The following is a 27,542-nucleotide window of genomic DNA, read 5'->3' on the forward strand; positions in this document are numbered from 1 at the left end:
CATACAAGGTACAGCAGAAAGAAAAATACCTAAATCAAATCAGTATTTGCTCGGACCACCCTTTGGCTTTAAAACAGTAGCTGTTCTCCTTGGTACAGATGCAGTTTTCAGGCATCCAAGCATCTTGGAGAATTTGCTATCCATCTTCTATGGATTTAGTCTGTCTCAGAGTCTCAGTGTCTTCTGTCTCTTCATGTTATCACAGACTGACTCCATGATGTTGAGATCAGGGCTCTGTGGGGGTCAGACCATCTGTTGCAGGACACCTTGTTCTTATCGTCTCTGAAGACAGTTCTTTATGACTCTGGCTGAAAGTTTGGGCTTTGTTGTTAGAATGAATTAGAGAGCAATCAGACATCTCCCTGATGTTATTGTTTAGATAAGAATCAGAGTGTCTACACTGGCTTAAGCTTTTGAACAGTGCTGCATATTCAGTTACATCGAAATTATTTTGTTGCTATTGCAAGTTATCTGAAATAAAAATGAAATGTAATGAGTTGAATTGAATGTTGTAGAACAAAAACTTAAGCAGTTTCATTGCAGATGATAAATTGTTATATCACAAAGTTTTTTGTTTGTGTGTTTTTTCTTAAAGGACAACTGAAATCGCATAATAAAGCAAGCTTTAAAAGTCTACCATCCAAGTACCATCCCAGATAAATGGAATCATTGTGTACCTTGAGGAAGTTTTGGATTATAGGTATCAGATAAACTATTGAACCAGGAAGATTTCAGGTATGCTGCAGTGTAGTAGCCTATAAATGCTTCCTCAGTTGATTTTTTTTTTTTTTTTTAATTTAACTCCCACAACAATAAAAAAAGAAAAAAAAAAAAGGGTAAATTTATTGGTTTAGGTTTTTCCCCAGTGGGTCAAAATGCTTCCTTCTGTTGAGCTGTGATATGCATAAAAGCTTTAAATTGTTCACTTATTAGTGTAATAAAGTCTTAGTGCACATTTATGATGTAGTCCTAAAAAAATAACCATCAGATTTTCCATTTATGCTGAAAGATGTACAGCTTTTTTAAGATAAAGGAAAACTCATCAACCATCGTCACTGTGTGGGGGTGAATCCTTCCACTGAAACTAATGTAAAAACATGCTATACCTGCAGTTGACCAGTAGATGGCCTCTGGCTACCATTGACTCAAACTAGAAGAACCGCGTCATCTGATGACACCATCAATTCAAAACTTGCTGATCTGTAAGTCACAAAAACTGTGTTATGTCACACCAAGCTTATCAAACACTACTTTTACAAGCTTAACTTTGCACCTTGAAAATATAGCCTACTAAAAAAATAACCTGCACCATGACATTTCAGAAACAACCACCAATAAAAAAAAAAGAAGAAAAAACAAATTTTTCTTCATTTACTTCTTCTGAAAACATAAATTATGACCTAACACTAAGCAGTTTGTGAAGGGGTCCCACTGACGGCTGCTGGGCCCTCAGAACCACTTGTGCAAATCTATTTTCACAAGAAATCCTGGTGGTGTCAATAACAATACTACAAATGGATGTAGAAAGACAACACAGAGCCCTAATCTTTCCTCTTACGTGTGATCTGTAGGCTCATTTACAGCCATGATTATTTGAAATGTTTTCGTCTCTAAAATGAGATGTGCACCACTGAAACATCAGCGATCCCTCTTCAGGATTAATTTCAGTTGATTTGTTTGGGTTTGTAGGCTTGTTTCATCTCAACGCATTTGGTTAGAAAACTGAGAACCAAACTGAAACTGTAACAGAACAGAATCCATTCATAAAATTGAGAAGCTATCCATTTAATGTAATTATTTTTTTCTTTGTGCCAAAGTGAGGCTTCTGTTGCGTTATTGGAGACAAAGAAATGATGTTTAGCAAACACTTAAGAATGACCTAACCATGTTAGATGCTATTTTTAAACCTGACCCATTAAAACAGTATCATAACTTATGGTGTGAGGTTAATAAGGTGTAATGTGGGGATAAATTATGACAACAAGCTCTATGTCCGTGCGGGAGCTATCTTTCTATTATTTTTTGTTTTCATAAATGAAGTGGTGTAAGCGAACACCACCTCCTACAATATAACGGTGTGCTGCCCCCCCACCACCACCAATACCACCACCACCACCACCACGGATCAATGCACTGCAATGCCTAGTGGGTACTGAAGTCTTTACAACACAAAGAGGAGCCGTGATTGCAACGCCCACCGTGGAGATGCAGCTTCGACCGAGAACTACCGGTACCGAGATGCCCGGCACGGGATGGCTTCCGGTAAAGTGCGTAAAATGTTTGGACCGGGCGCTGCGAGAGTGGGGAAACTGAGGTGAGGAAATAACCGGGCTGCTATTTTTAAATCGACTGTAACTAATTTCACAGGATGAGGCGGATGAGGAGGTCAAGTCAGGGGAGAGGTAACGCGAGTGCTGATGTCCTGTGGGCCACAGAGTTGGGAGGGAAGATCTCTCCGCAGACAATGACCGAAGTTGCGCTCCAACTTGGCCGACACAAAACAAGCCGGCATCACTATTAAACTGCGCGTTTCCAACGCGATGCTGCGCTTGAATATCTTGGTTTCCCCGCAGATCCTGGGTGCCACCCTGTGCATGTTTTTATGTGCTGGCTTTTCGCTGAAATCACAGCTGCTGCTTCACCACCTGAAACTCCATTTTCCACTGATGCTCTGCAGAGGCGTCCACGCACAACAAAGGATGCGTGTGGTCTCCGGGATGTAGATGGTGTGCGTCGATGTTTGTAGTCGGATAACTTTAGTGGGATGCACCTTAAGGGTCCGTATGTCGTTTTCTTTCCTTATTACGGCGGCGTTAGATGGTGGGGGGGACAAACACTTACAGGCCTCTAGCAACGCGTTTCCCTGCATGTTATCTTGTCTCCAGGCGTCAGACAAGGATGCTGGTTACACCTGAAAAATGATCCGTTTATGGATATGTCTCATATAGAAATGTAAGTGTACTTATGCACATTGTGCACATAGCTGCATAAAAACATAAAATAAAACATCTGCTGCAAAGTAATAATTAGCAAATTACCAAATGGATATTTGGTTCATGGTCTAATCTGCAAGTGAAAACCCAAATTTGACTAAAATGTCAGCAACAGTGAGATGTCCATGCATAACAAATACCACTTTATTTACATTATAGGCTACTTTAATGGTGGTGTTTTGTACAAAACGTCACATTATGTATTTATTGATATTACTTTTATTTTGAAACGTGTGACCGGAAGGCACCGTACTCGCTGAAGCTGACTTGACCCTGGTCTCCCATTCACTCATCAGCATCTTGAGTCCACTGGCGCGGGATCCGGAGAGAGAGAGAGAGAGAGAGAGAGAGAGAGAGGGAGAGAGAGAGAGAGAGAGAGAGAGGGAGGCAGGTCGCTGGTGAAGCCCTCACACACGGACGGCTCCGTGCTCTCCTCCTGTACCGGGAGTAACAGCTGTTTCATTTGATGCCTTTCACACGATAGACCGAGTCAACCTCTCAGGTAATTTGTGTTTTGCCTCGGGATAAAAAAAAAAAAAAAAAAAAAAAAACAAGAAAAGAAAGAAAGGGGGGAAAAAAGCGGTGAAGTAACAGTCAGTCTAATCTCGGCGACGCAATTACAAAACAGCGCTCCGTTTAGATCTAATTAGGACGTGGATTGTTGGGGCAAAGATGGAAGACGTGATACACTCGCCTCTACATCTTCACGGCGGAGATCGCGCTTGCATGGCTCTGATTTTTTTTTTAAGTGTATTTCGAGAGATTGTAGCCGAGCATAGTTTTTTTTTCTCCCACATACATACATTTTTTTATTTATTACAGGCGAAGCAGAGATGTTTTTTTCTTCTCCCCCCCAAGGACATTACAAGATATTGGATGCCATAAGGAACCTACAGTAATTTATTCAAATTACAGGTGACAATTACAGGGCAGGCTAAGACACTTCCTGTCAGAAAACCTAGTGATGGAAGCTCGTTATGTTAAGCAGTGGGTTTTCAACAGGCATAAAAAGTGTGTGTTTGTGTGTGTGTGTTCATAATTATTGTCTGTATCTCTTTATATTGTATTTATTCCAGTCACATTAATACATGTGAGTCGCCTTGAAGCCTGGCTTTCAGTGCGGTCAGCTGCCTCTTCTCCATCTTGAACCTGCGTCTGCTCTCCTATACAGTAACATGCATTTCCTCTGGTTTCATCTGCCCATGGCGCAACAGCTGCTCAAGTTAATTTGCTCTTCTGAGAAAAGAAATGCTGCCTCATGGCTTGTGTTGTATCTTAGCTCTTTCCACTTCCCACTGGAAGCCCCCACCATCCTCTTTAATGGTCCATTAAGAGGCAACCAGGATGGTTAAGCTGTCAGCTGGGCCTGATTGATTCGGTTAGACCACAGATGAGACTGAGATTCCTTCGGAGCGCTCAGCTAAATGTCTTTCCTCCACCCCCACCCTTCTCCAGGCAGGGAGCAGAGGTGGATAGCCTTGCTTCAAGCTGAAGGCGCTGAATGTAAAGTGAGCGTACAAGCGTACTATGGTAACGCGTGTTGTGTACGATCAATTGCCTTCATTGTAGTGTCAGTGTAGTGCATTGTGTTGCATGATGACGAGTTCTGCTCCATCCCCCTGCAGTGCAGTCTTCTTCACACAGGTGGAGGGACACTGAGGAAGAAAAGTTTAGCAAAGGCGAGGAGCATTTTGGGCTCCTTGCAAAAGTGGGCCACTGGTCCCTGTGGTGAATGATGCTTTTCTGGGGCAGGCTCGGTGATGACGCTCTCCCGGCCCGGATTGGGAACACACACCCTCGTCCATCCATTTCGGAGAGAGGGGTGCGGACGCCGTGCAGCTCGGATACACACTGCAGAAAGGTCCAAGTAGAGAGACCGCTCGTCTGACTTGGTGGCCACTTTTTGCCATCTACAAATCTGTCACTGATACCTCCCTGGAGCAGGCCTGTAAGTATACTGCAGCTCAGTCCACCTGTCTCAGGTATTAACCGGTATTAAATCAGTTGACCACCATTCTTGTCAGTAAGAATGTGAATTGTTCAGAAGTCTGTTGCAGACAGAGGCCTAACGTGTAGAGTTAATGATTTTTCTCCACTGACTTGGCAGATTTTTGTGCCCAAAACCCAAGAGCTGAACTTCTATTTAAAGATGGCATAACCCAGCCAGCTGCTGCTGTTTCCGCTCCCATCGTAATTGAATCAGCGCTAGTAATGTGCGCCAGTGAGGGTGTGTGCGCTCCACAGAAGATTATACGGTCGGGACCTCTAGGCGGGCTGTAACGGCTACTTTCGCATACCTGATTGGTGGCTCCTATTCCTGGTGAGTTGTGTTTGTGGGACGGACGCTGGGAAAAGAACAAAATCCCAGCTGGTATCATCTGTCCTAAAACTATCGTCCACGAACAAGGATGTGGATTCTTAATGTGAGTTTTCAAACAAGGTAGTTTGTCCTGATTGTACAGAGTTTTGACAAGGTCATAGTTTAGGTGGTGATTGATGAGCCTGGGAACCGAGGTCTGTCTCGTTATTTAAGCTCTAATTGGGTGTTTGTGTCATTAATTGGTTGTGTGTGTCATGTCCACTTAGATCTGTTCGGCCAGTACTGTGAAGTGACTTGTGATGCCTGTCTAAGGCTTCAGAGAACATATGTTTCATGACGGTGAAGACGCTGAGGGACAGACGTCCTGCGCAGTTTGGACAGACTCATCACTTCCATATTGATCTGTTCTGTTCGGCACAGAGCAGGGAGAGGGTTAACAACTCAAAAGGGAACTAGGCCATCAACATCCCTTTTTCATGGGCACATTCTGAGAATGACTGTCAGCGTGACACAAACAGCAAGTGAAACCGAGCAATATTTGATTGTGGAATGCATCTGTTCAAGCCAGTTCTTTTCTTTTTTTTTCTTTTTTTTTTCTCCCTTTGGATAGTGTATGTTGTAGTTGACATGTGGCAAGGCAAGCAAGTGTCATGCATACATAACATATGAGGCTGTGGCCGAAATGGTGGAAGACTCTGCATTTGTAGTTCTACCCCCTCACTGCCTCAAATCCGCTCTTACTTTCAAACACCAAAGATATTTTCTCTTTCTCTGGATAGAGAGAAACACTCACCACTCGGCTCGATTATTTTGAGTCATCCAGCCAAGGCTGTGGCACTGGGCGGGAGTGCAAAAAATTTCATCTCCCACCACGGATACATCTGACTCCTCTCAGCGGTGTCAGGGTTTTCCTCCAGCCTGTTTGTATGGCTGTACTACAAAAACTACAACACTTTACAGCCCATTTTATGTGGATTTAGGCAGGATGATTGGCCTGAGTGACATTATTCGGGCCTCTTTTTTTAATAGGGAAGTTCACCTCTGATCCTGCCAGTGAATTGTCCTGGAAGAGGAACACAGAAGAATACCAAAATGCAGAATGTAATTATATGGGTAGGAAACAGTTTCTGAGTTTACACGACTGACTTGTGTATCACAATGCCGTACAGCCGCGCATGTGCACAGAGCTTTCCTTCATGGCAGGATATTGATTATCATTGATCACATCAAGAGTTTTGTCACAGGGCCTTTCTTGGCATCAGCCTGGACACCACCACGGAGTCTGAAGGGGCTTTTGCTCTTATCTCCCCGTTGTTGAAAATAACATTAGCCCTGAAGACCTGGATGATGCAGTTTGGTTAGATCAGTGATTCACTGTAATGTAAGATGATGGAGCTCCATTAGACCACCAGCAGGGTCACTTTGCAATGAAATTCATTAGTAATGTTAAGAGAGGAACTGAAGGAATTTTGTGGTCCCGTTTAGGTTTGGTGTTTGGGCTACTGTCTTCACTGCTACTTATAACCAGCATTGTTTTGTTTTGTTTTTCTCGCACGTTATTTATGCTTTTTGGTTTCTCATGCAAAGCAAATCTCTTTGCTTGTTTTTCTCCACTGCCCTAAAAGATTTGGCTTTCATAGTATTGCAGCTGTTCTCCTGCAAAGAGTGGGCCATTTTCAGTCGAGTGTGTAATGATGTTGTTAAGTCTAGAAATTAGGGCTGCAACTAATTTTTTTTAATTTTTTTTTTTATCAGGCAATTATTATATTCAGTAAAATTCCTGTAACCTGTGTAAAATGCACACCTAAATTCCCGAGAGCCTGAGGTGATGTCTGAAAATTGCCAGCAGTGTAAACACACAAAGGCAGCAGAGCTGGAACAAGCAAATGTTTGGGATTTTTACTGTTGCCAACTTATCAATTAATTGACTAAGTGGAACTAATGATCATTTTCATTGTTGGTTTATCTGCTGATTATTCTTTCACTGTTTATAAAATGTCAGAAAATAATGAAAAATGCCTTATTATTATTCCCCATAGCTCAAGGGAATGTCCACACATGTCTCGTTTTGTCTAACCAACAGTCTAAATCACAAAGGTATTTAGAAAACGATTCTCCGATTATCAGAGTAGCTGCAGATTAATCTTCTGTCAGTCGACTCATCTGCGCGATTCTTGTAGTTTCAGCGCCACAAGAAATGGATCATTCACTGCTTTCTGTTGTCTTTCCATCCGTTCTCTCTAGAATTCATACCCCATTATTCCCTTTTTCTCTTTAAAATGAGAAGAGCAGATGTTGATATTTCCATTCTCAACAAGTGGGCATATGCAACAGGTCCAGTAGGTGCAGCAAACTAAAGTCTGCTCAGTTTCTCAGTTTCTCAGTTTCTTTTATGAGAGCCTTTTGTGCTCCAGGAGATCTACTGGAAACAGCCTCTGTCGGGTGGTGCCAAACTCACTCTCTTTTCAAAGTCAGTCAAATCACAGCTGATTCTGCTTCCCCAGTCTGCCCTGTCTTTTGACACTACTACCCAAAAAGAGGAACATCCCGTTCTTCCTATTTAACCTATGGTCAATAAAATGACATATCTGTGAGGACCATGCAGTCTATACTACTAATACTGGGTATCTTGAATCCCAAACGAAAGATCCTTTGCAAATAAAAAACTTTATATGTCTTTTATTCTCAGTTGTTGAAAACTGGAAACCGCTCTGTTGGTAGAGTCTGCACTGTTCTGAGTTAAATTTGTTCTGGGTCACAGTTTCAAGGGTGGAACTTGAGCCAAACCAAAAAGAGGATGAACAAAAAGATGCAGAGAAACACACAGACGGTAAACTGTAGTCCTGCAAAGCTTAGCTGGGTATGCAGCATCACCTCCTTCTGGGACCAGTGAAGTAATCACATCATTTCCTAATTTATTTTGAAGGAGACTGGATCATAGCTGCATGTCAAGATCAAATTAGCATCTTTTCCTATGAATTAGTTTTATATTTCTGAAATGAATTAACAATATTTCTCAGACATTTGCTTTGTCAGAATAGCCAGTAACTAAAGTCACCAACATAAATGATCCACTTAAGGTACTGAAAGGGTTAGACTGTGATTATAAAGTGATGCACTTGGCCATCATAAGTGTATAATTACATTATTGAAGTGTTTCGACGAGAGTGCTTTGTCTTTTTACCAGTGAGTAGTTTTGAACAATGCCCAGATGGAACGGAAAGTCTGTGTGCGTGCCTGGAAACCACTCTCCCACCAGATTTTAACACCACCAGCAGCATGATGTAACAGAAATCGATTCACACTTCATTCATCCAGTTTTGAGGATCGCAGTAGCATCATTGTCTTTTTTTAGTTGAGCAGGATAGTGTTGTGCTACAGTCCATCTACTTCACATTTCATCAAACTGTGTTTCTCCTCACCATGTCCTGCTGCACAATGTGTATAGCTTTACAAAATCTCATACGTCTTTTATTGTCCTGGGGGGGGGGGGGGTTACGGTTACAGCTCAAGGTGGTGACACTAAAAAATAAATAGCAAACATAACAAGCTTAGCAAACGTGTTCACATTCATTCCTAAAGTTTAATATTGTCCTTCTGGCTGTGACACCTAACACGCCTACACAGTGCTGCAGCTTCAGGTGGTGTGTAAGCTCGACTCTGACCAGACTAAAAATGTTTCTGGTGTTGGCCCTTAAGCACAACTCTAACATGGCAGCTTTGCTACATGATAGGCAGGGAATGTGGATGTTTTTGTTGCATCTTTTAAATGAAGCTTGATGTCACCTTGATGCTGTCAGCCTTTAGAGCCCATTTACACCTTGTACTTTACTGTAGTGACACAGAAGATATCAAGATGCAGATCACACCTAATGCTAGGTGTAAATGGCGTCTCACTGTTCAACCCCAGACATTCTGGTTTAAATATGTTGGGTGTTTGTGTTTTTTTGTAGTGATATATCCAAGTTTCTGAGAATCCATGGGTTCCCACTAATCTTTAATCTTCACTCCTTCTTGGCAGCGTTCTCAGTTTATGACTAACTATGATCTAATCTTCTTTGTTATTCATCTTCAGAGGGGTTAAGATGGGTGGAGCTGCTATCATCGTCAGGAGACCTGAATAAATACTGCTGTACTGCCACCACCCCCACCCCACCCATGACTTTCTACAGTGTATGTCGACACCTTTTTTTATATTTCCACAAATCCACAACTAATAATGGTCATTTATAACGAGGACAATGTCGCACATCCTAAAATTCTATACAAAAATGTGTATTAAAAATGTTTTAAAAGATGCATTGCTCGGCTATTAAGCCCTAGAATGAAAGAAAAGGCTCAGAGATTTTTTTAATATGATAATAAAATAAAAACACACACGGACATCAGCTGCAATAGTAATGAATGCATTGTAGATGGTAAAAATATTATAATAATTGTATCCAAAATGACCAGCTATTGACAAACACTGTGAACCAGACCAGTGGAGCAGTTAATCTGGTAAATGTTAATTTATACGTAATGATTAATATACTGTTTTTAAAATGTGATTTCTTCAGCTAAATAGATGTGACTTTTAATTTGGCTTGATAGTGCCTAAGAATTATTGGGTTCATCTTTAGATGCTTCAGATGCTTTTTAAATGAATTTAAATTTTTTAATTACATTTAAATTTAATTTTAATGAAAACATTTAAGACTTGTGAACTCAAGACCACAGTGTGGATGTTTTTCTGGAGCAGGAAAAAACAAATTACCGCTGCTACTAGACTGGTTTAACTGAAAGTGTCTCAGCTCACATCTTGATGATCAAATTGTTGTTTTTCAGGAACCGTTGACTGGTGTGCCTCAAACTCTGTAATGGAAAATCGTGGTGAGTACCAAGTTGCTCGTTGTGGTTTGTTAAGTGCAGTGTTAACGCTGTGGAGAGAGCTGTAGATCCACTCATCTTGCTGTACATTCACTGTGTTTATGGGGGTCTGTCTAGCCATGCACGTTTTTATGAGCCAATCAGGACTACAGCCATACATCTCCTCAACCTCAGGGCCTGACTGAGGATCAGTTTCTCCTGTCAAATCTTGGCTTTTCAGGGTTTTCCCTGAACGGCATTGGTCAGTGTGTTGTGTGTGTGGTGTGCTGCAGAAGACGTGTAGTCAGTATGTTTTGTGTCATTATTTTTGTGAATTAATGTGAATATTGAGAATATATGTTGCTGTATATTAAGATGAGCAGATTTAGTCTCCCGGTGTTAACCACCTTCACAGGCAACACTGACCCTCCCTCTCTCATAACAGCTGTGCAGGAAAAGGAACCGTTTTTCTGTTGTTTTGGTTACTGGTTAGTTAACCAGTTCCCTTTTGTAAAATGTCTCTGAAAAAAAAAATCAGGTAAAAAAAACAAGCTACCACTTAAAACTTCCTGCGGCTATTTCACAATAAAAGCCATGCACAATTCTCATCATAATCTAATCTCCTCATACAGGTTTGTTGCAAATGTGTGGGATTTAAATTGAAGGAACATTTTGGGAAATACTTATTCGCTTTCCTGCCAAGAGATGAGATGAGAAGATTGACTCCAACCCTGTACAGCTCACTAACACACTGTACCTGATTTATTTAATCCATTGAAAAACAAGTAATAATAACAATTTGTTGTTTTACAGGAGGTTATGGGATTAATTTACTTTCTGGTGTATTTTTTGTTACCTGTGGACAGAGCTACTCAAGCTGTTTCTCCCTGTTGCCAGTGCTTAATTTGGCTTTTTTTTTTTCTTTTTTTTTTTTCGTGCTTGGATTTAAAAGTCTGCCCTTATACAAAAGTATATGTTAAGACATTTTTAGCTAATTTCCTGTCATGAATGAGAGTGGCAGCAGTGACACAGAGCTTTATAGCTCGATCCAAAGGGCACGTTCCATACACTCCCCGTGCTGGACGGGACTGTGTATGTGCACGTCTATGTGTACCTGGCTCAGTCTTTCTGCCTGTTAAAGTGGCCTGGCCCAGTCTGTTATCCAGGTCAGGCCAACAGGTTCTGGGCTCATGCGGATTGGCTCAGCTCTCTCTGGAAGCCGGCCCGATGTGGAGGCTGTATGTGGGGCACAGGGAGAGAAAAGGAACGCTGCCGAACACACTAGCTCTCCATCTTTAGAAACAGCCCGAGATGCAGCCAAACGCTCAGAAAACTCTGATCTATCCAGGCATAATGACACAGCTCGATGCTCTGGATTCCTCTGAGACGCAGTCGGACAAGGTTTTCTGAAGACACTCGAACCTCAAAAGGAATCAAAGCACTAATTCAGGGGGTCCAGTCCGCACTCCTTCTTTTCTTCTAGTTTAGAGAAAGTGGTCTCTCTTTTTTCTTTCTTGCTCTGCCTCTCTATATTCAGGCCCCAAACAGGGCAGCTCTCCTTGGCAAACATGTTTCAAAGTCATGCTAATGCCTCAGAGAGTGTTCATATTGTGATAAGAGACTTGGAGATGTGCATAAAATGGTGTCTGGAGGCATTAAGAGAGGTGAGCAGCATGATAAACACCCTCAGCTACTTCTGAACAACAGTAGTGGCCTAATATTAGCATACATACTGGATACAGAAATGGTAGCATATGTGTGATCAACACATCTTCTATTTGCCAGATTGGCTCGTGATCCTTCATTCCTCCTTAAACAAGTTCAGTGTCATAGTAGCAGCTGCACTGCTGCTGGGATTCACGATCAAATGTTGGGCTGGAGCAGCATCTCAGGCACACCTTCATGCTGCTCCCACAAAAAAATCTCTGATCTTTTCTACCTTCTTTCTCTCTTCCAATTGTTTCTCATCCATCCTTCATGCACAGACATAAATAAGGTCTTTGCTTGTCAGTTGAGGTGGTTTACGGATTTAGGAATGGCTTCTATAGATATTGTCTGTATGTCTATCTTCTGAGCTTCTTGTCAGTTCTAGGAAGACAAAAACACTGACACCAGTGTGTCCGGCACGTAATTGTTTTCAGGGCAAACAATGTGAGCTCTGTGGTTTTAAGTCTAGTTTTTCTGTGGTGGTTAAATCCTTTTATTGCAACATTTAGCCTGGATCAGAGTTATGGTCATGCAAGTCCTTGTTCTCTTGAGGCCCACTGCACCACATAGCATGCATCACATTGTACATACATTGTTGGGCACACTACATTGCACCACATACCACAGCACACACATGAAATTGAAAACATAACCCGTCTTTCTCCCTGGAATGGTAGGCATCTTTCATTGAATGCTGACCTGTGCTATGAGCCAAGGAGGGAGGGTCAGTGAGAGAGGGGGCGAGGGAGTCCAGCTCCTGGAGGGAGGGAAGGTCTTAAGGAGATTGCGAGAGGGAGGGACAGAGCAAGGTCTGAACTGAAAGGCGTAGAAGACTGGCAGAAGAGAGAAAGACAAAGAAGAGGAAAAGACCTGAGGTAGAGGAGATCAGGGGGCTTTTGTTGAAGGAGGAGGAAGGCAGGTGCAGCTGCTGATCTGTCCCAGTGTGGTGTGCACGTTTCTGGGTGCAGGACAGGTAGAGGCCCCTCAGGGGCTGGATCATGGGACAGAGCCTTCGTGTGGAGACCCCAGCTCAGGACCCACAAAAACACAACAATGGCGGTGAGTTTCTGGACTCACTCATGCACTCTTTGTGTACTGTGTGCATTTATGCATTCCAATCTTACTGTTTAGTAGTTATTCATTGCCTTAAAGCATAGAGGAGAAACAGGGTTTGGAGATTGTATAATCAACTCTGCACAGTCTCCTCTCTCTCTCTCTACCCCCTTCACTTTCACCACCACAAGGAATGTTAAATCACTGGGATCACGTGGATGAATCTCAGCTGTGTTTTTACACTCTCGTGTGTGTTGCGCACTTATTTTCTTATCTTATAATGCACAAGAAGATGACCTTAGATATTGGAATGATGTTTTCTTCCTTAGGGACTTTTGGAAATAGGAAATGTGTCTGACTGGACGAGATTTTACATAATTTTGGAACCATTCCAACATTTTCCCTTTTAATTGTTGCAGTTTTTCCTATTACAGACTGTAAACAGACCTAATTAATCTTTAATCAGAGATCGTGAGTTGAGTTGAGTTTGACAAAGTGATGAATTCATATGACAGATTAAAACATTACTTACCATAAATAGCATTCTCTAATTGTATTTATTTGACTTAATGCTACTGTGCTATTGGGGTTTTAAATGCTGTACTGATTTTGGGGCACATGAGATTCCACAAGAAGCAGTGTCACTGGTTATAACCTCTTTCTGCCGTCAGTTAAATAGATTACATTTCATAATCTGCCCAGGCAAGGGTTAGGGTTATAATAAGGTCGGAAGTGTTTCCCAACTGCTGCATGGCGTGGAAGCAGGTTTCTTATGTAAGTGATCGGGTTGGCTTGGCTGGCAGATTGGCTAAAGGCTGGGGGCCCTTTAAAACAACAGTCTCCTTTAACCACATGCTCACCTGACCAGGCTGCCATGACTCATTGAATCATGAGGTTAGAGGCAAATCTGGCCTCTCTGGGACAAATGTGAGAGAGGGGTAGGTGTGGCTTCACGATAGGGGTACCAGAGTATCAGAGGAACACACACACACACAGTGTCACACCCCCCCATGTTTCCTGACTGGTATGCCTTATCTTGGCAGACCTACTGATTACAGAGCATGACAGCTAGAGTTCTGGTTCTGGATTAGTTCTGAATAGAAACTTGTTTTATATTATCTGGATGTTTTACAATCAGAATGTTAATTAGTTTCACTGGTGTCACTGTATTGTACCCTCCAGCACTGAGTTTCCATGAGCTGTACAGTGGACTGTGTTATTGAGTGAGAGGGGAAGAGGTTGTCTTTGTTCTCGGTCACAGAATCAGGGTGGAGTGCTGTTTCCTCCCTGTGTTTCCAGCCTGGTCCCCCCCTCTATAAGTCCTGTTCTTTTTCTGTCTTTTGTAGCTTTTTACCCTTTACTCTCATTCTCAGACCTCTTCTCTCTACAGCTGAAACAATGTGGGAGAGCTTTTTCTCTGAGTCTGTGAAGAATCATTTTGAGTGGCTCCACAGCTCTAGTGAATGTGATAACTGAGTTGGATGTGCTGTTCTTTTTGACATTTTCTAGATTTTTTTTTTTTTTTTTTTTTTTTGTCAGTGGATTGACACATTTTATAATCAGGCATCACTGGCTAATGTACAAATCTTCTAAGGATATGGTCAGTCCTCTTTTTCAAACAGATGCCTGCTGCATGGGCTGAGTCGTCTGCGATCGTCATCTCTGCAGTGCTTTGGAGTGTGCAGGCCTGGCACAGCCAGCTCTTATCCTGCTTCACTGGCTTCAGCTGAGCCACTGTGTCAGAGCAGTCTGCTGTGTGAGAACCTCAGTTCTGGATCACAGGGAGGCTGCCTTAAGCAATGCTTAATCTGGATGTTATGGCAGCTGGTCTGAGTCCTCAGATTTCTACCTCGCCAAGATAAGCTGGATTTCCATGGTGCGGACATGTTTCTTGAACCAGGACCCTCTCTGTTGTAGTTTCGAACAGTTTCCTGCAACTTGTCCTTCTGGCATTTCCTTCCTTGCTGATTTGACTGTTGGGATATATACAGGAGAGTTGATTTTGGGGTTGCCGAATGCTCCGTGCTTCCCCATGGCATGCTGTTTCAAGTCCCACCACCATGGAAGCTGGACGCTTAACACCCCTCCTCCAGGTAGACTAGTGTCTGTTTTTTGACAGGCTTGTCGAATGAAACTTTTCAGAACATACAGAGAAAAAATATTTTAAAATGTTCAGAAATGCAGGGACTTAGACAGTTTTGATTGGATCTGTTTTGATCCCAGTGAGGCTTCTAAACACTTTGTAAGCATTTAGTTCCGATTGTACCCTGCCAGCAGCATTGAGGTAGCAGTGTGGAGCAGCGGTTTAAGACTCTGTCCTTCAGCTGCAAAATGGGTTTGAATCCTGTGTCAGCAACCATCCACCGTGCTAAAATGTCCCTTAGCAAAGATCCTGAATCCCTGCCAGCTGCAGGGGTGCTGGTCCGTAGCTAACCCTGACTTCCCCTGCTGCGTGTGTCAAACGAATAGTCAGTGTCCACCAAGGAATGGCTATTGTTGTTATTATGTTCCTGATTTCTTTACTGGACTGCTAAGTAAGCCACATCCGAATTGTATGTATTGTGTTAGGAGTATATTGTTATGGGAATCAGACTGCAAGGCATTATTGTCGCCAAGACATCCTGTGTGTGCCTGAGACTGGATGTTTTAAATCGGACCCTATTCTCTCTCCACTGGTAAATATTATGTCTGCAGAATACAGCAGCTGCAGCCTTGAGAAAGCTAATGTTTGAAACTCTGTCTGAGCTCAGCACCCTGTCAGTTGGCCTGTCAATTGCGTAACCCAGAATATGTAACCATGACTGCAGAATGCCATTTAATGGAGTACTTCAGGTCTTAATGGCATCTCATAATGATCGCCGTTCTTTAAAAGCTTTTGCACCTCAAATGTTAGCTGCACGTACGTATCGCAACTGACAGTTTTTTCCTGCTACTGTGTGATTGCGTCCATGTTTGTGCCTCTCTTCCCTATAGAGGCAGGGAGGGCTGAAAGGCTGATAAGGGACTAGTCTCCATCCAGCCAAGGAATGTGAGCACTTGACAGAACGAAATCCTGGCCGAACGCCAGCGTCAGACTTCTCCCGTTAACTGTGGATGTGTGGAGGAGTCCATGAGCTCTCAGCATCACCCTGCCAAAGCACACTTGGTGCCCGTGAACTAACAGCTAAAGATAATAACAGCCGTAATGAGCATGGCCTTCTTTACAAAGGCAGCAGATGAGCTTGGTTAGAAAAAAAAGCCCTCTGTCAGAACATTGCCACTGCTGACGGATCCGTATTTTCCACGTCTCGTTTTAAGTTGCACAAATCTTGTTAATGCTGCTCTTGCTGTTTGTAGATGATGAAGCTGAGCAGCACCACAGCACAATGGTGGGAGAGGGGGGCAGCACGGGGGACAGCACCCCTCCCCCAAAGCGTAAGGGCAAGTTCTCTACTCTTGGCAAGATCTTCAAGCCGTGGAAGTGGCGGAAGAAGAAAAGCAGCGAGAAGTTCAAGGAAACTTCAGAAGGTTTGTGTTGTGAACTCATTGTGTTTGTATTGTGAGTAACCCCCCCCTCACTGGTCATATCAGTTACATTCGGCTTTCATCAGAATTCCTCAACACATGTGTTCCTGCCTGAACGCTACAGTCCCCTCTGCTCTCCTTGTGTTTTCAGTCCGCCTACAATAAGACAATGAGCTGCTAACAAAATATCCTGTTGAGTGAGGATCTCTGAACTTGCATCTTTGAATTCTGGAGCATGAGATCATAAACTAAAATGTGACCAATTTTACTGCAGTATGTTTTCCCTCATGGAGATCTTGAAAAAAGAAAACACAGTGTGTAACGTGAGTTCTGTTTATTGACGGCAGAGCTGGAGAGAAAGATGTCGACGAGGCGTACGAGACAGGAGCTTATAGAACAGGGAGTGCTGAAGGAGGTCCCGGACAATGGTAAGAGTACTTCTGTGATCTGTCTGATCTCTCTGCGCAGTGGTGTCTGCATCTGACAGTAGCCGCCCTGAGGTTTTCACACCCACACAGACAGTACAGTTAAGTCACTAGTACATTATGGCAGGAACACCGTCCTCCTCTCCAGCAGGTGTCTGAGACATTTAAAAAAAATAGTAAATTTCCTCTCACCTTGCTGTTGTTCCAAAGTAATGTAATGTCTGTTTAAAATGTTATGCCACTCTCCAGAGCTGAGGAAAAGTGGAGCGAATTGTGCCCTGCAGCAAAACAGCTTTGAGAGGGGTGTGTGCAAGCGTTCTGCCGGCCCCACTGTTGCAGAAGCCCATTTATTAAACCTACAGCTGCTCCTTCATCACACCAACAAACACAGTCTTGGTCTACAGGGCTTGGGTTAAGGGCACCTTTCTATTTTACTTGGAGACCTGCCTAAAACTAATGATTATTTTCACTCTTGATTGATCAGGTAATTATTTTTTCTATAAAATGTCAGGAAATAGTGAGAATATTTCAAAGCCCAGTGAATCAGCTTGAAATCGCTAGATCTGTCCAGCCAACAGTTGGAAATTAAAAAGTATTCAGTTTATAATCATATAAACCAGAGAGCAGCAAATCCTCATATTTGTGAAGCCAGAATGAATTGTTTGGAATTTTTGCTTAATAAAACACCAAAAAGATGAGCCATTCTGAATCAAAATTGTGGCCTTGTAATGTTCTGTCAATGAAATAACAGATAAATCAACTAACTTCAACTTTATGTGGATCATGTCCAGGGTCGACAAGGGAGGGAGCAGTAAATCGCATGGATACTATACAGTATCAAACACGACTTCCAGTACTAAACCAGTCCAGTCTAATCCAGTATTACACATGAATAATTTGGACAGTTATTCAGTGGAGTGGACAGCGTCTCATTTTCATCTCTTTGTTAATGACTCACAATAACGTTGGATCTTCTCAAGGGCTCGTGTTCTTTTGTCTAACCTTTCAAGATGCAGATGCAGAGGCACAGAACGTGAAGCAGTCCTACGTGAAGAATGGTCACACTCTGCCTGTGAGCGCTGGGGTCGGAGGAGTGGTCAGCAGTGCCAGGAGCCCATGCAACCAGAGTAAACTCCCCTCTGAGTCAGACTTTAGGATGAACCCGGCCTGGCTCACCCAGCCAGACGATCGCAGGGGCCGCCCTCCTTCGGACGGCAACCGCCGGGGAGCTCCATGCTCCAGGGGTACAGGACTGCATGAAGACGGGCGGAGAGGGGGAGGGATGGGGACACGTGTGCACGGGGAGGGCGAGTGGAAGCCGAATGTGATCTGGCAGGGCCAGATTCACACCCAAATGGAGGAGGGCAGACGAGGCCGGCTTCACCCTGAAGACGGGCAGAAGAGGCCCGGGTTGCAGAAGGCGCCATCGGAGGACGGCAGGAGGAGCCGGCCTGTGGAAGCAGACTGGAAGCCCACACTCCCTCGATATGCATCAGCTGAGGAGGGAAGGGCTCACAGAGGTGAGTCATTTCCAATATGCCACCTTAGATCTTCCACCAATTCTGAAGAGCTGTAATCATAAGATCCCTGTTGACTCTTCCTTCCTGTTACAAAGAGATAAGGTGTATGTTTTACAACTTGACCTCCTTCATACGTGTTTGAAGGTGATAGGCTATTCTTCAGTCTATGTTTTTTTTTCTTTCTTCCTCCCTCTTGCTGTCACTTTCCTGCTTATGCGCTGTCCTCCCAGATATAGACAGGCTTCTGTCGGTTCCCAAGGGCCCTGCTCCAGCTACGCTTCTTATTCAGGAACATGAGGGAATAACTCGTCCTCTCTTCTCCTCTCCTAATTAATGTGGCACAATCACTACACCCATTATTGAACTTTAATGCTTTAACACTGTCAGTTCAGTGAGAAGTGGTGAAGAGCCACAGCTAATTGATTTCACTGAGGCGTTACACTTTGAGAAAGTAAGGTGTTTTGTGCTGTTTTTAGACTTAAGTTGTCCAGTCGTCATGTGTCTGACACACGAACCACAGTCATATTGAAAACTACTATAGGAAAAGAGAAAGTTCTGTCTATTGACAGATTTTAAGGTGAACAGATTTTCTCCCCACTTTCCTTCATGTGTCACTGCTCAGCTCTTTTCTCTGTCTCACCTTGCTTTTCCTTTTTTTTTTTCCTCTCTCTGATGCTGTTTTTCTCTCCCTCTCCCACTCTCTTTCTATCTTTATCACATCTCCTGCTTTCTGTCCTCCTTTTCTGACTCTCTCTCTCCCTCTCTTCTCTGTTCTTCATGCTCACTTCCTCCTTTCCTCTGGATTATTTCCTCTTTGGTTGTATGACATCAGAGTAATAAAGGTTCGTCTGTAAATAAATAACCCTCAACTTCAGAGCTGCAGCTTTGAGGAATGGCGTGGGAGCAGCGGCAGCAGCGGCAGCTCGGGGGTGCGGTGGGGTGGGCAGAGGGAGGTGGGTTTGTGGTGGTAATTGCAGCCGCCTACTCTGTTTATCTTCACAGCTGATCCCTAGATAATGCAATTCTCAAACAAGAGCTATCACAGAGAGCGCTTGGAGTGGTGAAGCAGCAGAAAATGGCTCACTGCTCAGTCCCTGAGCTGAAACATTTATAGCCATGTACAGAAGTATTTTATAATGAGATGTTGCTAATTCAATAATGGAAAAGATAGAAGTACACTTTGTAAATGCCTGCTATGTAGAATATTGTGCGTGTGCCACAGCTGGACACTGATTTTAAAGTGTTTCTCAGCCTCAGTTGAATGGAGAGGCTGTTTTCAAGTTATTTCAGTGGAATGAACTTTATTTTATAACATATCCTCATAATACTGTGTCTTCATAGAGCCAGATAGCCATTTTGTCCCTGACCCGGAAGCTCTGCGGAACACCCTGCGTGAACCTCTGCCACCCAAACATCCTGTCATGCCTCCAAAATGGCTGGTGACCTCCGCCCCTGAATCTGACAGCGAGGGTCCGCCACGCACCCCATCCAACCACCCCACGACCCAGTACTCCTCTCCCTCCGCCCCTTTGGCTGCGGCATCCAAACCTGGTCGGTCCATCTCCTCTGCGGGTGCATCCACTCAGCAGTCTTCGTCTGCAGCCCCGACCCCCACCTCTCAGGCCGCCAAGCAGCCCCCGCTGCCTCCACCCAAGCCAGTGAACAGGAACAACGCCGCCATGCTGGGTAAGTTCTGCTGAGTAGTGGCTGCTTCTGTTAACAGGTGATGGAGGGAGTGGACTTGCAGCCTACATCAACAGTCGCAATGAACACTCCACTGTGCTCAGTTAGCGTTTAGTCTTCCCACAGGTGAATTCAGTATGTACATGTATGAGTCTGATGGCGAAGAGAAGCCTTCAACACAGCTAGCAACACACACGAACACACACTAGCGCACACATCCTGGTAATGATGTTATCTGAACAGCTTGAGCAGCTTTTCCCCAGCTAATTACTTATTACGCCTGGACTATTTTAGCTGCTACTTTTCCAGCATTTTACACTCTGAAGATAACAGGGACTCTTGTGGCTGTGGGCCGCTGCTCACACAGTTACAGGGTAGTGGTGGTTGTTGTTGTTTACTGGGGGGTTTGTCTCATCTTGCCTTAATTCCCACTCGGGCAAGGCTGTCTACTTTGATTCATTTTTATTTTAACAACAGATCTGATGACTTTGGTATCTTCCAAGTGTGTGCAACTCAGTGTGGTTGCATTATGCAGGGTTCATTTTAGGTATGATTTGCTGTGAGGTCTTTTTCTATTTTTCAGATGATTATCAGTCATATCATCAGATAGTCATGTGACTAGTCAAGTGAGGAGAAAAACATTAGGAAATGTCCCGTTTGTTGTCTCTTGAGGATAGAAATGGAATGAAGTGCAACTCACCTGGAAACAGCATTTTAAGCTTCTCAAAATTTGGACTAAGAGTAGGCCAACTGGAAATCTAATTTGGAGAACAAAAACCTGTTGATGCAGTTGTGGAGAGCTGTCCCATAAAGTCAGGGATACTAAATATTTTAAGGAAATATTCCGGCAACTTGGAAAATTCATGTTTGCTTCCTTGCTGAAGGTTAAAAGAGAAAATTGATCTGTCTGTTAAATTTGAAACCACAGCCTGATGGTTTTAGACTTTGGTGTTGTACACACTGTATGCCAGGCTGGGGTTAGGGTTAAGATAACCTTGTTGTATCTTCATATTTAACAGACAGATGTGAGGGTGGTGTTGAGAGGAGAACAATAGTAATTAAGAGTGTGGTTGAAAGTTCCGTAAATGAATGACAGAATAAAGATCATTTAACGTAACTATACCCCACCAACATACACACTACACCATGTACCTACCATCATTCAACACACCAGCTGAAGGCCTCCGTCTCCTCCCTGTTAGTCTCCGCCCTGCAGGGGGGAGAGAACGCTCAGCTTCCGCTCTACTGGTCCTGCTGGAAGCGAGAGTGCGACTATGATGTCTACCTGTCCCTGCCCGTCTACCTGTGCCGACGGGCCGGAGGCCTGCGCTCAGGTAAAAAGATGCCCTGTGGTATCTCTGTGGCCAGGGTGCCCATGTCTGGAATGTCCTCCTTCAGCGTCTGCGTTCTTCATCATGTCGCGTCCTTTTTAGCTGCCAACATATCCCCCCTCCCCCAATGCCTTTACCTTGTTGACTGGGCTTGATTGCTTCTCTTTGGGTGTGGTATATAAGAGCCGCATGCACATAATGAGCTGATAATGAGTGTGCTGGGTGCTTCATGAATATGAGAGAAGACTTGTGTGTGAGAGCGCGGTTGAGTGTTTTCAATGCTCTACTCTGTTACTTGGCATGTGAATGTGGAAGAGGCTTCCGCGGGTTCCAGCTGTGGCCTGCAATGCATCAAGTGAATTTCATAGCGCTAATCCACTCAGCTCCTGCTCAGCTGGGTGGCTATGTGTGGATGGATGAGTGGAAGGAGCAAAAGGGTTCTAACATAAGGGCTTGACTTCATTTAGAGAGGAAGACGTGATCCAGTTCAGTCTAGTCTACTGCATGTTTCAAGTCTGGCAACACTGACCTCTTATTATGCCTCAGGAGCACGGCTATGGCTTTTAACCATTCTGCAGAGTTTTAAGAATCTTATTGCAAATATACAAATGTGCATGCAAATAACTAGAGGGTTTGCATTTGAGCTTTTTGCACTTAAAATATGCTAATAAAGAAGATTTGGCAGCAGGTTAATAATCTAGCTGTGTTGAGCATGTAGGCTGAATGTATCTCTTTTGTCTCTGTGACCTGGGGCACATGCTGCACACTGGTTTGTTAGGGCCGTGTGTGCATTCATGTTGACATGGTCATGTGATGTGACCCACTGTATGTACGCAATAATGCTCAGTCACACATGTAATCCCAGTATTTATATTTGTTCATGTGTATTCTGGCATGCTGGGTGCATCATACACATGGCTGATGTGTGTGCACTCATGTCACAGTGGCAAACTAGAGCACTTGGTAGCAGCTCACTCAAAGGCCTAAGCTTCAGCTATTTTGCTTCACGATTGGATGAATTAATTGGTTTTCATTTGCAGGTGACTTCAACCAAGCCACTGGGGGTGCCAGTCTTGTGCCAGCCAAGCCCTCTCCACCGATGCCCCCGAAGAGGACCACCCCCGTCACCAAACGCAACACGGAGGACTCCTCTGCTTCGAGTCATCCCATCACGCCCTCACCGCTCTCTCTGGAGGACCACAGCAGCCTCTCTGTGGGCTTCCAGCTGCCTCCCCCTCCTCCCTCCCCTCCCCTACCAACTCACATACCGCCTTCTCCGCCCCGGCAACACATACACACCCACCACCTCCACCATCAGCATTCCTACCCCCACCCCCTGCCTCAACCCATACCCATGCTGTTTGACCCGCCAAGCCCGACCAATGAGTCCCCCCAGCGCCCGGCTCCTGTTCCGCTGCATATCATGATCCAGCGAGCCCTGTCCAGTCCTGGCCCCGCTCAGCCGCATCCAGACGGGTTACAGCGTGCACACACTCTGCTTTTTGAAACCCCTCCGGAGTACCAAGGAGATCGCAGTCGCCCCCTGCCTGTCAGCATCCAACCACTGAAACTGTGAGTCTCTCTGCACATAATGACAGGAGAACTTTAGTTAAACAAAGCTAGTCTGTCAAAACAAAATCACAAGTCAGTGCAAGCAAAAACAAGGTTATCAGACACAGAGGACAGAAATAGTTCTTCTGTCTTCAGTGTTGCTACCTACATGAGAGCCAGCTCTGCATCAGACCGTCAGTAGCCTCCACGGCCATTTTTAAGCTATTTAGAGCTGGAGAAAATTTTTCCTTAATCATTGCAAAGTCAGGTGTAGCCAGAAGGGTGAGGTTGTCTCCTGGTTAGGCTGAAGTGTGAAATCTTGAGGGTTGGATCCATAACTTTTCATTTGGTAAAAATGTGTCAGTCTTGTTTAAGTGCAAAAGCTACTTCTAAATTATTTTAATACACACAAACGGATGCTTTGTCTGTATCCATAATGATTATGTATACATTTATTTTTCTCTTTCCATTAGATCTGAAGATGACTACTCAGAGGAGGAGGAGGAGGAGGAGGAAGAGGAGGAAGATGACGAAGAAGAGGAGGAGTACGATGGGGAGATCCCCCAGCCAGAGCTGGAGCCACGGAGTCGCCGTTGCTTGGTCGGTGATGCTGGCGTCTGTGTCATCCCAGGGGGAAATAGCAGTGAGGAGGAGGAGGAGGAAGAAGAGGAGGAAGAGGATGAGGAAGAGGAGCATGACATGCACGGGGAGGACAGCGACTCAGACGGTCCTGTGCCTCATAAAGATGAAGACTCAGATGAGGACGAGGAGGATGAACCCCCACCTAGTAAGCATAACTAAAGTTTGAGAAAATATTTAAAGATTGTTTAGAATTTCAAGTTTTCTGTAAAGCGGCTTGCAGTGATTTGTGCTCCTGTGCACCTGACCACATCTCCCTGCTTGGCTTTTATCCAGGCGCCCTGGCCAACAGGGTCAAGAGGAAGGACACTCTGGCTCTGAAGCTGAGCAGCCGTCCCTCTGCTCCGAACAGGGACAGGTTTACTCAGGAGAGGAGCAGCAGAGACGACCAGCCCCCAGGACAGACCGGCCTCACCTGGCAGAGCAGGGAGCAGTGGGAGGCCATCCGCACACAGATCGGAACCGCACTCACAAGGTGAAGACAGGCGTTGTCGTACTTATGTGCATATTCTATTGCCTTTGTATCCTTTAAACTGAGGAGAGTGAATGTGCATTTCCTGAAGAACTCAGGCGATCGTCTCTTAGATCTTTGTCCTACTTATTGCCTGAATGACAAAGTGATGAAACTGTGTAAAAATAGAGCTGCTCTTATTTTCTTTTTTCTTCAGACGACTTAGTCAGAGACCCACAGCTGAGGAGCTCGAGCAAAGAAACATCCTTCAGCGTCAGTATCAACTCTTCCTTTCTTTTTCACCAGTTTTTTTATTACATTACTGCACCTAATAATGCCACCAGTGAAAAAGATTATTTTTCTTGACGTAGATTTAAACAAAAATCACAGTTCAGCTCAGGTTGATTGTTTTGTCTATGAATTACTCTTGTTTTTGTAAGTAAAGCCACCTCTTAACATTCCTGAACCAATTCTTTGCAGTGTATAACAAAATCAGATTTTTATGCACAATGGTGACAAGAATTTACACTTGAAAAGATGTTTGAAAACATGGATCACAGTTTAGATGTCTAATTTTGGAAACAGCTTTTACTCCACTGTTCCTGCACATCAAACAGGGCTTTCATACCTGAGTCTAAATTAAGCTCTGATGTTTTTTTTCTCCTCCCTCGTTCTTTCCTCAGCCAAAAATCAGGCTGACAGACAAGCTGAGGTTAGAGAGATCAAGCGGCGGCTGACCAGGAAGGTGAGGCAACACATCCGCAACAGACCTCAGGTGTCAAGTCATGTATTTGCTTGATATTAAACTGACATAAAAACTCTGTTTACTGTAGCTGAGTCAAAGACCCACAGTCGCAGAACTACAGGCGAGAAAAATCCTGCGGTTCCACGAGTATGTGGAAGTCACAGACGCCCAAGACTACGATCGGAGAGCAGACAAGCCGTGGACCAAGCTGACTCCTGCTGACAAGGTATGCACTCAGTGTGTCATCTCAAGCGAGTACTAAACAACCCCAGTAAATGCACCTAACTAATTTCCCTGTGAACGATTGTTTCTAACATCATTTTAGCATCAATGTGATGGTTAGGACATGTCTCCTTTTTTAAATTCACTTTTAACTGACAATCTCTTTCCTGTTGTTTGGTCAAGGCGGCTATCCGGAAGGAGCTCAACGATTATAAGAGCACTGAAATGGAGGTTCATGAAGAGAGCAGAATTTACACAAGGTATCAGTTGGATTGTGACTTTATATCCTTCAGATTTCAGTCCTGGTTGATTTGGTGACCCCTGCAGTTCGCATGCAGTTTAATACTACAGGAAATACTCCTTGTTACCACTAACTACTTTATCAGAAATATGACAGAAGAACAGCTGGTATATCTGTTTATAGGCCTAACCTTGATGACAAATAATTTTTTTTTCTGTGACTGTTTCACATTATAATCCACTCTGTGTTTCACTTTTAATGTAAATTATCACCGGGAGCAGTTTCATTAGCAGTAATTTAATACTGGTCTGGTATAGTAAACAGTGAGGCTGATAATGAGGTAAAACCATAACACTGGATTATACACATGCATCGTTTCCTGTGAACAATTCCATTATGCATGTTAAGGCAATTTAAATCCAGCATGGGGATCACAGTCTCCAGCACTAACAATGAAAACTAGATAGAGACGTAATTGCAGAATGTACAGATATTGAATGGAATTGAATGGAATTGAATTTCTGAAAAAATGCTGACCACAAATAGGTTCCATTGAAAATGTAAAGGATTGTAACTTTAAACAGAACACAAACATCTGTTTATGACTAATGAGATCTCTTTGTTATGTTTCATTTAGGTTTCATCGGCCTTAGCGTCCCCGTCCCCGTCCCCCCTTCGTGGATAACGAAGCACTTAAGATCTTTGTGGCAAGAGGCTGCTCCCTATGCAGACTTATGGCCCTTTATGTTTCTTGAATGTACTGTACAGATCATCAGGAAAAGCCTGGAACTTACTCAAAACAAGAACGCTTCTCGCTTGCCCTCCATCGCCCTCTCACTACATTGCTTTCACTAAACTGAGGCGGTGGTGGGTGAGGCCCACATGCAGTATTTCTCCCGGACAACAGGGGGAACCACGTGCCAATGAAGTGGAGAAGTGGCAGGGGACCTACAGGGCTTACTCTCACTCTGCTGTTATGTGGTACCCCTCAGGGACTTGGATCTAGTTACAACCTTTAATGCGGCCTCATTCTGTGTTGCCTTTTTTCTTCTTTACTGTATATGGAAAAGCTAATTCATCTTGTTAATCTAATAACATACAATAATAATAGTAATAATAATGATGATGACTTATAATACTCCACACAGTAATAATAGATAACAGAGACAAACGGCAGCAGGGAGAGCAGGCTGGAAACTGAAGACTGGGATATTCTGTTTTAGGACTGGACATCTCTGGGATATTGTATGTGTTTTATATTAATTGTGTACAGACTGCTATTGTGATACCTTAGAGAATGAAACTTGGAGAGATCTAATTACAAAACAATCTGTAATGCACAAGATATTTTATATTGTAATTTTGATCACATGAGTAGTGACAGCTTTTATTTGAGCCTTTTGTTTTATTATTTGGCTTGCCTGTATTTATGGTTGTGATGTGAGGTGGCCATTTAAGCGTCAATCTAGATATAAAAAAGGGGCAGGTCAGGAGGCAGTTGGTGTGTTTATGTGTGCCAACGTACCCAATGCCTAAAGGACTATAGGAGACTGGCTTTCATATCAATGATTTCTGCAATCCACTGCATGAGCCAACACAGAATCCAGTGCCACTGGATCTGGATAATCTCTCTTCATTTATACTTTTTTATGAGTTTTTGTACTTCCCTTTAAAGATCAACCATGCAATGCATTCTGTAGCCATTTTGAATAAGATCATGCTAATAGTGTCTATACTAAGAGTTAAATGTAAGTTGCTGTGAGTATAGATCAGGGATTTATCAAAAAATCAGAAAATGTATAAACGGCAAACAGGGAGTCATTTTGGCTGGAACCTTCTGACAATGCAGAAGTGATTTATCTTGTATTGTTGTCTGGCCAGTAGCTTACAGGGTTCTCTATGCTGTGTACAGGTTGATATAGGTTTAACTGATGCTTGTGTATATCTTGTCTTCCTTTCATTTGAAAAGAAATTTTAAATATAAAAGTATTATAGGTTGCTATTTTTTTAAGCACAGAATATTAGTTTATGATTAAATGCTACAAGAATGGGAATATCAAAGTGTACCTTTTCTGTAAAACTAAGTTCATTTTTAATTGAATGTGGAATTGTATGGACTGACCGTTTTCTTTTTAATTGTAAATAGTCACATCTGGATCTAATTAAAAATCTTACAATTCCTCGAACCTTCTGTGCAGTTACTCTGTCCCTGGCTCAAATCAATAGATCCATGTGCCTACTGATTTTGTGGGGACAGTGTAAATTGGGAGCAAAAAGTGAAAATATGAGGCTGCAGTGACACCTGGTGG

At 43.5% G+C, this 27,542-nt stretch overlaps 1 protein-coding gene across 7 annotated transcripts; it reads left to right on the top strand.

Moving 5' to 3' along the window:
• The first annotated feature begins 2,218 nt into the window (after positions 1-2,218).
• On the top strand, positions 2,219-27,419 carry phactr4b (phosphatase and actin regulator 4b). 7 transcript variants are annotated; one of them, XM_071469785.1, is made up of 16 exons: positions 2,219-2,314; positions 9,389-9,486; positions 10,141-10,185; positions 16,258-16,428; positions 16,773-16,853; positions 17,861-18,370; positions 19,712-20,056; positions 21,256-21,387; positions 22,425-22,956; positions 23,409-23,722; positions 23,851-24,049; positions 24,243-24,298; positions 24,709-24,770; positions 24,859-24,996; positions 25,176-25,252; positions 25,871-27,419. In XM_071469785.1, exons 3-16 carry the CDS (start codon positions 10,173-10,175, stop codon positions 25,884-25,886), a joined length of 2,646 nt encoding a protein of 881 aa, XP_071325886.1. In that variant the 5' UTR covers positions 2,219-2,314; positions 9,389-9,486; positions 10,141-10,172; the 3' UTR covers positions 25,887-27,419. The 7 variants fall into 7 exon arrangements, with proteins under 7 accessions (XP_071325886.1, XP_071325888.1, XP_071325885.1 ...); XM_071469784.1 differs by lacking the exon at positions 2,219-2,314 and adding an exon at positions 3,313-3,495; XM_071469786.1 differs by lacking the exon at positions 2,219-2,314 and adding an exon at positions 4,773-4,941.
• Positions 27,420-27,542: the final 123 nt, after the last annotated feature.

This window comes from Trachinotus anak, unplaced genomic scaffold, assembly GCF_046630095.1.
Source record: "Trachinotus anak isolate AG129_WGS33_773 ecotype Australia unplaced genomic scaffold, CSIRO_AGI_Tana_v1 ptg000032l, whole genome shotgun sequence".
NCBI lineage: Eukaryota > Metazoa > Chordata > Actinopteri > Carangiformes > Carangidae > Trachinotus > Trachinotus anak.